Source organism: Prinia subflava, chromosome 1 (assembly GCF_021018805.1).
Source record: "Prinia subflava isolate CZ2003 ecotype Zambia chromosome 1, Cam_Psub_1.2, whole genome shotgun sequence".
Classification (NCBI taxonomy): Eukaryota; Metazoa; Chordata; class Aves; order Passeriformes; family Cisticolidae; genus Prinia; species Prinia subflava.
This window is the reverse complement of record NC_086247.1, coordinates 98,213,371-98,225,903: the sequence shown is the minus strand read 5'-3', so window position 1 is coordinate 98,225,903 and position 12,533 is coordinate 98,213,371. Positions and strand designations below refer to the sequence as shown.

Below are 12,533 nucleotides of genomic sequence, written 5' to 3'. Positions count from 1 at the left end.
CTCCTTGGCCCTTTCCCCCCTACCTTTCCCTTGAGGGCTGAAATTTTAATAACTCTGACATGAGGCTGAGGAAACAAACATAAACATTTCTGAATACAAGAAGGGTTGTAGTTTAGCATGGGACCATTCCTATTTGCCATGGCCAAGAAATGTTGGGCAAATGGTTGACAGAATTTTACATACGGAGAATATGAAAAACACCAGATATTCTTTCTAAATATGCTAGGCAGACACTACAGCTTTTTCTTTTCTGCAGTGCCAAGTTCTTTAAGCACAGATACTTTTTCCTACTCAGGAGGCAGTATACAATCATCTCATGGCAAGGCAGGCTTAATATATAAATTAATAAATACAATGAAATCCGAGGAAGATTCATTTGCTGCCATTACAAATGCTATTGGAAATGTTTTCTAGTTGTGCCTTCTCTCCCTATTTTGTCCTTATGCATTATGTCAGTGCTAAAAATAGTGTACATTGCAGTGGGGGAAAAATCTCTATGCTGCAGCTAAGGGTAAGATTATTGAAAACAATTAGGTATCATTCAGGTTACAACAACTTTTCTAGTATAACACCTGAAGTAACTAGCATTCCAGTAACTGCTTATAACTTTAAATGCTTCATTAATGTCATTTCTACATTTCCGCTTGAAGATGTTCAATGTAAGAAGCAGTTCAATTTAAGGAAGTAAATGGATCTTTTGCTAAGATAAAGTCACTTTATTTATGGAGAACAGGTGTGAAAACTGCTGGGAGATTTTGAAGATACAGCAAGAAAGAAAAAATAGTGCTACAATAATTTTGACAGTGGGAGAAAATTGGAGGAGATGAAAAGTGAAGTACTACTTACAAGCCTCGGAGACGAAGCCAGATTTTCTCTATTTGCTCTGGCTGTAGGTATTTCAGGGAGTTGTTCTCAAATTCTTCAATTTCCTTAGTTGGTGACTCCATAGCTGCAGGTTACCACTTAGGTTAAAGCTCTGCGAGGACAGCTGTTGCCTCCACACATGCACTCTCTCCACCTTTAATGCTAGTGGGGAGCAGTTAACATTTCTGGCACACACTTCTCCCCCAACCCAGCAAACGGAACTGTGTGGGCAGCCCTGGAGAGCTCAGGTGTACACAGGGGCAGCTGTGCCAGCATGCCACCATCCTCGGGCTGAGCGAGAGGATCAAAGGCTCATCTCCAGATTGCAAAACCACACAGATTTTTTTTCCCTTTGTTTTTTGTTTCGTTTTGCTTTTACAATAAGCCAAGGATACAACCCATAATAGCAGCTGAGGGATCTTTATCAAGGGAGGAGGGGACAAAAATCCCTTGCAGACAAGTGAGCTCTGTGTGCAGAGGCTGCTGTGGGGAGTCTGACGGCTGCAGGGACCCCCAAAGCTGCAGCTCTGCCTTACTACGCTGCCTGTCGCTGTGCAAGTGGCAGTACACAGGCCCCTTTCATTCTAGTCCCCACCAGGTCAGCCTCACCCTCCCCCCCAAGCTGTATTTTTCCCACTTACCAGCAGCGCTGCCGACAGGCTTAAAACCTGTCAACTGAGGAAGAATTCATCGGTCAACACAGCCGAAGAACCGTTTCACTCTCTGCCTCCTTCTTTGCTTCCCTCCCATATGCACGCATATCCACAGACACACGAGGGAGAACAGGCTATTGAAGAAAGACTGGCTTTGATTAAAAACCCAACCAAGTAAAATCATTGAGTTAAAAAAAAAAACCAAAAAAAACCAAAAAAAACACCCAGAAGGAGAAATAACAGAAAGTGAGCCACTCACTTCTGGCAAACAGCTATCTACTTCATTGTAGTCAGTCTGCTCTCCTGAGAGACACACGCAGAGCAGGGGCTGTAAGACTTCAATAGGGACAAAATCCACTTTTAAAACAAACAAATCAGTAAAGTGCCAGTGCTTGAAAATGCTCAGAAGAGAAGTCAGTACACTGAAGAGAGATCAAGTCTAACATATTAGTCACAGATGCATCAGTGTCTTTGAATAAGAGGTTTGCACAGTGGAGGCTAAAACTCAGTTTTGTAATAGGATGCCTGCCTCCAGCTCCCCTGGAGCATCCCCATACTGGCCCCTAGGGACATGCCTCTCTACACCTACAGGATTCATGCTCTCAGCACAAGGAAGAACAGGGATTTCTTTCATTGCACCATCTAAATCAGTCATCTCTCAAACTCTTCCAAGATGTCTGCATGCTTCTCTTTATTTTAATGTTATTGATGTGATGCTCTCAGCCAAAGCCATCAGAGCAGAGGGAAAATAACTGTCAAAATATTGTTTCAGCCTTCACACATTTTGCTGCATATTGCAAAAGCTGTCTTTTGAGAAGCAGAGCCTGCAGCAAAAGAATTAGCACCTCAGACAGTCAGGTAGCCTGTGACCTGGAGAAGGTCACCTCTTTCCTTGCAATAACATTCAATAGTATGTCTGTGGTGCTAGGTCCAAGGCAGGTCTCTGAAGTACTTGATGTTGCTTTTCAGAAAGCTCTTTGTATAATGAATGTTATCCTTCCCATTGCTAGGTGCCAAATTGTACGAGCCATCACTCTAAGCAGTTTCAATCCTTTCCTAGGAGTAGTTCTTAAGGAGATACCCAGTTAGAGTGCTGCTGCAATTGTTAGATCTCTGCTATTGAGTAAGATTCTAAAATATAACCGGAAAACAGCTGAGCCAAATTGGTACACATTAAAAGAAAAGAGAACTTACGGGAGGTAAAAACATGAATAATTCTTTAGGTGGCCCTCTTTCCCCTTTTGAATTACAAAGGACAAGCAAGTATGTTTTCTGTAGGAACCTCTTTTGAATGATACAAAGAACTGCACAAGCAGTCATAGCAAGCCATTTTCAGACAAAAGTTTGGGGCATGTTATCTTCTTACGTTCCTGCTGTAGTGATAACAGAACACAGTGCTATTCTTCACTTCTTGTGGTACTTTCCATTACACTCATGCCCACCACTATACAGTTAGCATGTTGCACACATCACTGCCTTTTGGTGATGAGTAAAGTAGTTACAAAATATGTTGTCTTTTTCTTCACACATTTGATTTTAGGGTTCAGAGGAAATAACCTGGGGAAATGGGAATGCCGAATATAGGTAGCATGAGGTTTAAGCTCAAGTCTGGGATTCCCTTTCTTGTTTAAGTCCTGGTGGTCTGATTTTGTGATAGATGCCATCAAAATAGCAAACACCAAGACAGTGACAGTAAAATGTTATGAACTTGTGCCACCAGTATCTGACATGAATATATTTCATATTGCTTGCCTTGTCCTTAAACTTATGGCTCACCTCATGGTGAGAGACTAACTTCCAAGAAGACAAAGTTTACAGGCCAAGTAAGCAGCACTCTTTCAGTTCTCACATTCACTGCTGCATTGAGGCAACAAGTTGTAGGCAACCAAATGGCACCATTTGGTTTCACTCCATTTAAAGAGCTTGATCATCATGATGCCATTTGATACAAGCAGTAAACCACCTCCTGGTGGATTAGCCATGTCTTTAAAGCAGAGGGGAGCTCAGATGAGCAGAAGTCCACCTGCCTGTCAGAAACACCTGTTATTCAGCCTCACACAGGTGATAACCAAGATGGTAGGGCAGATGGCACTGTGTACATAGCCCTGCAAGCCCCTATGGCTGAAGCAACACTGCACAAACTTCATGTCTGGAATCACAAAATCACAGAATATTCTGAATCGGAAAGGATCCACAAGGATCATTGAGTCAAACTCTGAAGCGAATGGCTGATATGGGGATCATAGCCACAGCTTTGACATTAGAAGTCCCATGCTCTAACCAACTGAACTAATCTTAGTAATTTTTGTATCCAAGCATTTCCCCAACCTATCACTTAGGAGTTTCAGGAGGGTCCAGGACACCACTGTTGCCTTCAAACAGGTCCATCTTGAGTTAGAGACTGGATTTCCCACTGCTGCTCTGTTACCTCTCATGAGGTCCAGTACAGGATGACTCCTTCCTGAGTCCTTGAAGCAGCCTTCTTGCCTCCTCTGCTTGCCTGTAGGAGAAGAGCTGGGACACTCAGCTAGCTCAGACACTCCCTTCCTAGGTCACTACATCAGCACTGTCAGTGACAGCAAGGGATGAAGAGCAATGGGATGGAGAGATGGAGGTGCCAGGCAGGGCAATTATACACTACATTGACTGTCTCCTTTATCACACCACACAGATTTGGGCAAATGGGGCTTTGCCCTCTTTTCTTCCACTTCCTCAGTTGAGGACAGTAGTGGCATCCATGTTAAAAGCCTTTAGATTGAGCCCTGTGCCAGAAGGGTCTTAATTACAAGTATTTCTTTCAGTCCTGAAGGACTGAAGATGTAAGAAGATGCTGACATGCCACAGAGAGGTGGTAAAAGGCAGCTGAGAAGAGTATAATCCACACTGTGCCTCCATGAGGGCAGGAATCACTGTGAAACAGTCAAAATACCAGGGAGTGCAGGAGGAGTAGGTCTGCTTTTCTCAGAATGGTAGTACGATTTCTCAGGATGTCATGTATAGCCCAAGGAGAAATCAGAGCCACCTCTGACACACAGAGCTGCAAATTAGACTCTGTCCTCGTGTTAAACTTCTCAGCAACAAACTTCCTTAAAGACACCTATAGTTCCTTTTTTTTCATAATATTTAAATAAAGACTAGAAAAACAGTGAGAAAGTTGAGACCTACTTACTTTCATCAGAGCTATGCAGGTATAGCAGTAACATTCAAAAGGCCCACTGAAATGCATCCAAAAATGCTTCCCAGAAAGAAACAGCACTTCAGTGACCATGAGCAAACTGAAGCAATAATTTCAGCTTAAAGAATTTCAACTTAATAAAGACAGCAAGTTATCTAAAGTCCTTGCTGGCTGCAACAAAACCAGAGAAGCTACCCCATGCTGAAGAGCATGAGCTGCTGGAAGCATGAGATACTGGAAAGTGTATTGACAGGTTGTCTACTGCGATTCCTACATACTGCCTGTGTGCACACTGAAACAAGTTCTACAATTAGTACAACTACAATATATTCATATGTCTGTCCATGTATAAATAATCCAGAACATATTTGTCTTTTTTTTCCTTATTGTAAATCTGAGTTGGATTCCTGAACTTCAATTATGTCAGTGTGATGAGTCAGCCAGTAACATATTCCAAAATGTTTTGCTAATTCTATATTTAAAGAGTTGTAAAACACTCATATGTCTTCTAATTCTGCTAATGCCAAAATAAACTAGGCAGATTGTGCCCCATCTTTTCCTAGCAGGAAATACCTTCTTGCTCCTTTTCAGTTAAAAACAATTTTTTGTTTTTTGTTTGGAAGAGAGTTAGGAGGAAGGAGAGATGTTCAGCTATGTCACTGAATTGCATTGGCCCTATTTAGTCTTCATGTTGAGGTATAAGGGAGTGATGGGAGATATTTAGAAGTTGCACTTTTTAGTTTTATTAAATTAGATCTAGTACTTCTTAAACAGTAGTTTCCAAGTGAAATTTCATCTCTTTTTATGCCCAAGGTTAGCCTTTAGGATTTGATGGTAACTGACTCACACCATAGCCACACATTAATACTACCATAAGTGAAAGTTGGAAGAAATGGCTGCGAGGGCTAAAGATAGCCAAGGAGTAGCAGCTGAAGAGACTACTATCTTTAATTATAAGCATTCATCCAGTTTCCTCGGGGCTGGGGAATTGTGATTTCTGTTACTCTCAGTAATTATAGACAGTTTCAGCTTTTCTGTCCAGAAGCAGCACAGACACAGTTGACCCAGAGAATGACACACTTTCAAAAAGTTTCAAAAACAGTGAACTAGGTATATATAGATATATAACTATTGATATACCAGAAGATAAGACACTAAGAATACTGCAGCATTCTCTGCATTCTAATAATGTGTTAGCCTCAGACTGCTACCAGGACTAGGCATACTGTGGAGAAATCCAAGCAGCAGTATTAGACAAAGACAAATTTTAGCTTTCTATCTAAGAAATTAAACAAAAAAAAACCCAAAAACCAACCAACCAAACAACCAAACAAACAAAAAATTACAAAATTTGCAGTGAAATAATCAGCACCAGAAAAAAAGGCACATGATTTATTTGGTGGAAAGGTACTGTTCATTTGAACTTACTATTGAGTCAAGTCAATCAATCTGGCAGTGTTGACTAAAAGCTCTGTTAACTGGCAAGAAGTTTTCTTGCCAGTCAAATGCGATAAAAAGTATTATCAGCAAGACAAAAGCATACCTCTTCTGTGGTCTGTTCCTTTTGACTCAGAGCTGCTGCTTTCTGTGAAGGAAGACTTAAGAAAACATTCAGAAACTTTCTTCAACTTAGGAAGCTTACCAAAATGAGAACATTTCCACACTTACGACATCTGCAGTTATTACTTAAGCCATGGAATCGTGATAGGAACAAAATAATTCCTATTTTACTCACTCAGAGTACTGCAATTTTGACAAAAAGACCATCACTCTTGAAGAGTAATTTTGAAAATCTGTTTTTCTTTAATGATCTCCATAGCACTAGAATTACTATAAATGGCAGTTTAAGGAAAAGGTGTGAATGAGGAATGATATTTAAGAGAAGAGCTTTTTAAAATGCTTTGCAAAAAAAGAAAGAGGGGAGCTTGAAAACTCCACTATGAAAAGTCTGTGCAAAAGAGGTTAGATGTGAGTAGTAACCCAAGCAATTAATTATTCAAAAGAAATACCTAATTAGAGGACTAAACAAGACTAGTTTTCTAGTTTATCCCTTTTTTACCAACATCCAATGAGATCAAAGTAGAAAATTTTAAGGACATGAAGACTCTATATATTTTTCTCAGAGTTTCCTGCCTCAAGTCATCCTTCACATCTCCAAACGGATTGAAGAAATACCAAATTTTATTCAAAACAAACATGAAGCTGCCTCAAAGGGTTTTTTAATCACTATTGACATGTTTGAGAGATGGAAGTGGGAGTGTTTTCACTTGTCTGTCTCACATACACAAACCACATTATACTACACAAGCCAATACTGCCCCCTGTACTAAGAAAATGTTACATTTCATATAGAAATTTAGCTCTTGTTAGAGTTACGACAGAAATTATTATATATGATATATTATCCTTTGTGAAGTTAGGAAACAAATCTATCATGGAATATCTGTGTGTGTGTATATGTATATAAAACTGAATTTTATCAACTTTAAAGTGTATGGGATAATTTATAAACCAGACCTCAAATTTCCACACCCCCTCGTTGTTTTCTTTTTAAAATCTGCCAAGTTGCTGTACCAAGAGAAGACTCCCTAGCTGCCATTTTGCACTACCAATGCTTTTTGAGACTAGGGAGCCTAAGTGCTATTCTTTCCCTTCTCCTTATCTGCTGTCTCCTGGGGGAGATAGGTAGCCACCTGTGATTGCTCTACTTGCCTTTCTTGGCAGAGATAGCCAAGTTAGGGTTATTTAAATAACCTTCTCTGGCAGATTGCAGACCAAATAACAAAAGTTAGTTTCAGGACCTTATGTAGATTCCTTTCTACTCCAAAATCCCAGATTAAATTAACATTTGCTTTGTTTTTCTATGAATGGCATGCATTGGACAGGTGTGGAAGTGGAAGCAGAAAGTAGAAGCAAAATACAAAACCACACTGCAAAATGCAAGACCATATTGCTATGAAACCAGAGAGCCCAGAACACGATCATCAGAGAAATGCAGGTATCTACAATGTACAGGGATCTTTTACTGCAGTGATACACAAGAGATTATTATCTGCTCTCAGCAGTTTGCCAGACTGGGTCCCAGTAGTGTGTCAGAGGTCAGAAAAAAGTATAAGAGAATGTCAATAAAAAGCAATATCTATTTATAACACTGGATCATGGCTGATTAACCTAGTCTCTTTCTTCCTCAATCCACTTTCTGTGATCACACAAATGAGGTAATCTTGCATATCTGGAGTTCATGGAGGCCTCGATTTCATTTTTTTTGGAAAAAAGAGGCACTGGAACAGAGAGCTGCAATGCAAGCAGGGACATGGTTAAAACTAAAATGAGCATGCAGGGTAAACCACCTTTCACAGTACTCTTCACTGCCACAGCTGACCTGTCTTCCCTACCTGTGCTTGCTCATGAAAACCCTAAGGAATCAGCTGCTTCAACAGAGCAAAAGGAAGACTAAAAAGGATTGCAATACTCTGATAGTTATCAGAGGTAAATGCCAGAGGAACAAAAAAAAAACAACAGCAAACTTTTACCTTCAGAGGAACAATTTGCCACAAGAGCAAAAGGAAATAAAGAGGCCCTGAGTACATCTTGAAAGATGGAAGATTTCTACCACAGCAACGAGTTTCTGGAAAAGTCTCCCAACTGGTACAGCCCAAAAGAAAATTCCCACCTCGCTTACTTGGAGATGAAGGACCCCAAGCGAGATGGGGTTATACAGACAGCAGGCTAGACCCAGCAACTTGTGCCAAGACTTGTACCCTGAATATGTTAAAGCCTCGGCAGAGAGGTTTTGGATGGATATCCACAGGTGAGGATAATCAGCTTAGAGCAACACACTCTTCAGAGTAGGAAAAAAAAGGTAACAGGAGTTTCTCCTCTGGAAGGAGAGGAAATAAGTTAGTAAATAGTTATTCAGTACAAATGACTCTTTACTTCACAGAAGGTGCTGCTTCAAAGTCTTAAAAAGTGTTCCTCAGAGGCCACTCTTTTCTTAGCTCCAATGGCTGAGCTCCTTTGAATGGCTTAAGGGCTTTTGAACTTCCTCCCCTCTCATAAGTTGTCTTCCGCTAGAAAGAGGAAAGGCCTGCCCTTAAAACCTGAATTACCTTTTCCCTTTGATGAAAATAAGACTTCTGTGAGCCTGTAGGTAGTTTAAGCACTTTTTTGTAAAGGCATGTTCCCCATCCTCTTTTGCTGCAACTACTCTTTCTACAATTATTGATTTTTATATTGCCTAAAGCCAGTAACATTTAGAATAAATATAAAAATTACAAAAATATGTCATAGCAAGAAAACACATATATAGATGTAGCTGCGCCGACCCCAGACACTTTCCAAATAAAGCGGCTGGTCACACCAGGGAAACAGTGTGGCAGAAAAGTTTGAGGAAGGGTTGAAGTAATCTTCCTCTGTAGGCAAGTAACTGGCACCCACACTTCAGGATGCATGGGATGGAAGATTCAAAGGCAGTTTATACCCTCCATCCTGCTACTGTGAAACTAAATCCTCCTTGTCCTCTGGAAAAGTGGATGGTGTCTCCTCTGACAGGAATGTTTCACAGGCATGTGCCCATTCAGGCATAATATGCTATGGGATTTGATTGCCTCTATAATACAGAGAGATTACATGGGCCTCATACTGCTACTCCCTCCTTTCATTATCATGTTGGACAGACAATTATCCTAAAACAGACCAACTAACATATTGCAAAGAGCATGAATACCTATGAAGTCCTGGACACTGCATTTTACAACCACAGAAAAGATAAATATCTTTCTTAATAGCAAGAGATTTACAGCCTCCTTTTTGCCTTTTGTTTATCACCCTCTCAATACTACAGGTCCACATTGTGAAAGGAAACTCATTGACTAAGATAAAATCTTTATACTTCCAATGGATGTTAAAAATAAATTGTGCAGCATATTATCTAAAAATCATAGTTTTCATTCTGCATCTATAAGGACTGGGTTTTAAACTGACTTTCCAAAGCACTGCCAGAAGATCACAAATTATTGACAACCTTCACTCATAATACTCACCACTGTCTTGTGGCATTTCACTGGCAACACCAAAAGTTATCAAAAACTAAAAATCTGCTACATCATACTTCATGATTAATCCTGCACTAGAAGAACAAGTGATATTCCTAAACCCTAATTTAAGCTAATTCCTGCAATTTCCATTTAAATTTTCATTTGAATTAGATCCATTATGTCAGACTTCAGCAACATTTTGTTCACACTCTCATCTAACCCATTTTCCCATTTTGACTGCATGTTAGTGCAACTTTGGTCACCACTGAATGTATTTAAGAATTTAAGAATTGAAGCAATAGACAGGAAGAGTGCAGGAGAGGTCAGGAAAAAAAAAATTACCACAATGTTTCCTATATACAATATAAGGGAATCACCATCACTCATCTCCCTCTCACAGCCTACTGGTAAAGTTGATTTGGCAAAGGGAACTCCCCAGACTCCTTCCTTACAGGTCTGTACTCCACCATATTTGCTCACTTTCATTCTCAGTGTCACTGTTCACTTGCATGTCCAAAGCAGCAGAAAATATGTAGAAACATCTCAGCCAAATCCTGTGCAAGAATATTCAGAACAGAAACTATGAATGTCCTCTTCAGATGCCTCAGTTTCACCATATGTGTTCAACACATAAAAATTTGTGTACTTTCACATATAGACAAAAAAATTGTATCTGCACTGTAGTAGGAAGAGGCAAACTTATATAAAGGGGCAAAAATGGCAAACTATGTTTTGAAGAGCTCTCAAGTACAATCACTACATCTTGGACATAAAAAGATTTTGGAACTCTGCATAAGTGACTTGTGAAATTACTCATCTAGGTTACACCTGAGAAAAAGGTAATTATTTTATTGTATATGCCACAGCATTAAAAAAAAATCCGCCTGGAGAGGTATTTTAATAAGAAGACTACAGTTAAATCACTTCTGAATCAAGAAGCTATTACACTATTGTCCTTAAGGAACAGATCTATCTTTGAGAGAGAAGTGGATTGTATGTGTTTCCTTCAAAAAAATATAATTCAGTGTCATAAATCCACATGAACTGTGCCATCCAAAGAAGTATCTACTATCTTCATTCATGCCTTAATGTGTTGCATTCTCCCTTGACTATTAAAAGATATGTTCAGCAATAAGTGGCTCACCAGTCAGTAAATATTTGATTTATATGCATGAAGCGTCTACCACTATCATAACTCAGCCCTGAGTATTTCCTAAAAGGATTATTATTGCCTTTGGATTCCCATGGTTTTAAATGTTTATCAAGACTCAAATTATGATTTTTCTATAGGTTAGTTGTGACCATCTGCACAGAAGTAAAAATTGTATCTGTGTACATGAATATGTGTACGTTTTTCAGTAAAAGCATGAAATTGGACAAAAGAATATTAAGGTAAAAAAGGCTAGCACCAAAAGTTTGCAAAGACACACTGTAAAAGTACACAAACAGCCCTATACAACTCTGATACATGCCAGCAATTTGAGAAAACTTGTAGGTATGTGACCAAACCTATTTTCACACTGCATCATATAGACCATATTGCATACCAAGGTCTTTCATAAGGATTCTTCAGAGATATCAATATCTTTTCATGCTAGACCACTCAGCTTATCAACCAGAGCAGATAAGGCACATACTGGTACCAAGCCTGGAAATAGTCTGACATTAATTATTTGGTTTCATTTCCACACATTCGTTCAAACACTCGTTAAACTGATATTAGGGAGGAAAAAAGTCGGAAATTACATTTTCTTTTCATGCAGTATCCCATTTTAATAATTGCTCCTGCTACTATGAGGCTTTTCCATATCCAGCACCAGTGTGAAGTAGTTTTTATTCTTCCTTCTTTTGTTCAAATATTTTTTGTGTTGATATTTTTTAGCCAAATATATTACCCATGGGCTCTGCAAATATTGCATTTTAATGATAAGTGATAAATATGCACTGGCACCCCTGGGTATATATGCATGATAAGAAGCCTGTTGCACCAATAAAACAGTGCTTAGATTTGGCCTGTCTGTAATGCATCCACAGCAAAACCAACAAATATTAATAAATCTCCTTGTGAATCATGGCAGAAACTGCATTCAGTGTAAATTCATACTGCATGAAATCTCTAAGTTACTAGTGTTAAAAAAATTCCATGCAGTATTTAAAACTTTATTCACAATTAAATTGTCTTAATCATCTCAAAGACCAGTGAATGTATTGCAAACCCATTCATTGGCTCTGACATGCAGCTGGTTACCAGTCGTCACTTACTTCAAATTGGTACCGTCTCCAGACACTTTCATGGCATTGACTTATAACTATCCATAACTATTCTTCTTCTAAGTAATTTTTTGTCTATATGTTTGGCCATAAAGAAGAGGAAATTCCCTCTTTTCACCAGCTCAGCCTTCATTCTAGCGGCTCCATAGTACTTTATGAAGTGTACTGAAATGGATGCAGCAGAAGAGCCTAAGCAATTCTAACTCAAATGATCTGACAAGTTGTGACTTCTGCTTTTAATCAGAGCCTAGAAAAAAAACCATTTTGCTGCAACAATTCATCTTGCAAGTGTGCTACAAGGAAGGGGAAGACTTTTTCTGCTGCATATACAAATAATTATTAGAATGGATACTGTCTGCTGTTCTGATTTATCCTCAATTTAGTGTCCAAGTAAATTGTAGAGATATAATAAATGGTAGGACATGCTGCACCTCACCTAGAAATAACTTCCCAGTTTCTGCTGAAACATGAGATAATGAAATTCATTTGTTTATTTGTTCACAAATAACGTAATGAGTAGCTTAAGAAATTTGG

General features: G+C 39.1%; 1 protein-coding gene across 15 annotated transcripts in view; it reads right to left on the bottom strand.

Annotated features, from left to right (window-relative positions):
• Positions 1 to 12,533, bottom strand: part of PDE1C (phosphodiesterase 1C) — a 261,099-nt gene that overhangs the window by 177,415 nt on the left and 71,151 nt on the right. The window contains exons 1-2 of one of the 15 annotated variants that reach the window (XM_063404903.1): positions 1,506 to 2,634; positions 847 to 949 (exon numbers count right to left, since the gene is read on the bottom strand). The exons of 11 other annotated variants lie outside the window; for them this stretch is intronic. In XM_063404903.1, the coding sequence (XP_063260973.1) occupies positions 847 to 947 (101 nt within the window). In that variant the 5' untranslated portion in view covers positions 948 to 949; positions 1,506 to 2,634. Of the gene's footprint in view, positions 1 to 846; positions 950 to 1,505; positions 2,635 to 12,533 lie in introns of those variants that run through there. 3 more of the 15 variants (XM_063404918.1, XM_063404901.1, XM_063404911.1) reach the window with 3 other exon arrangements.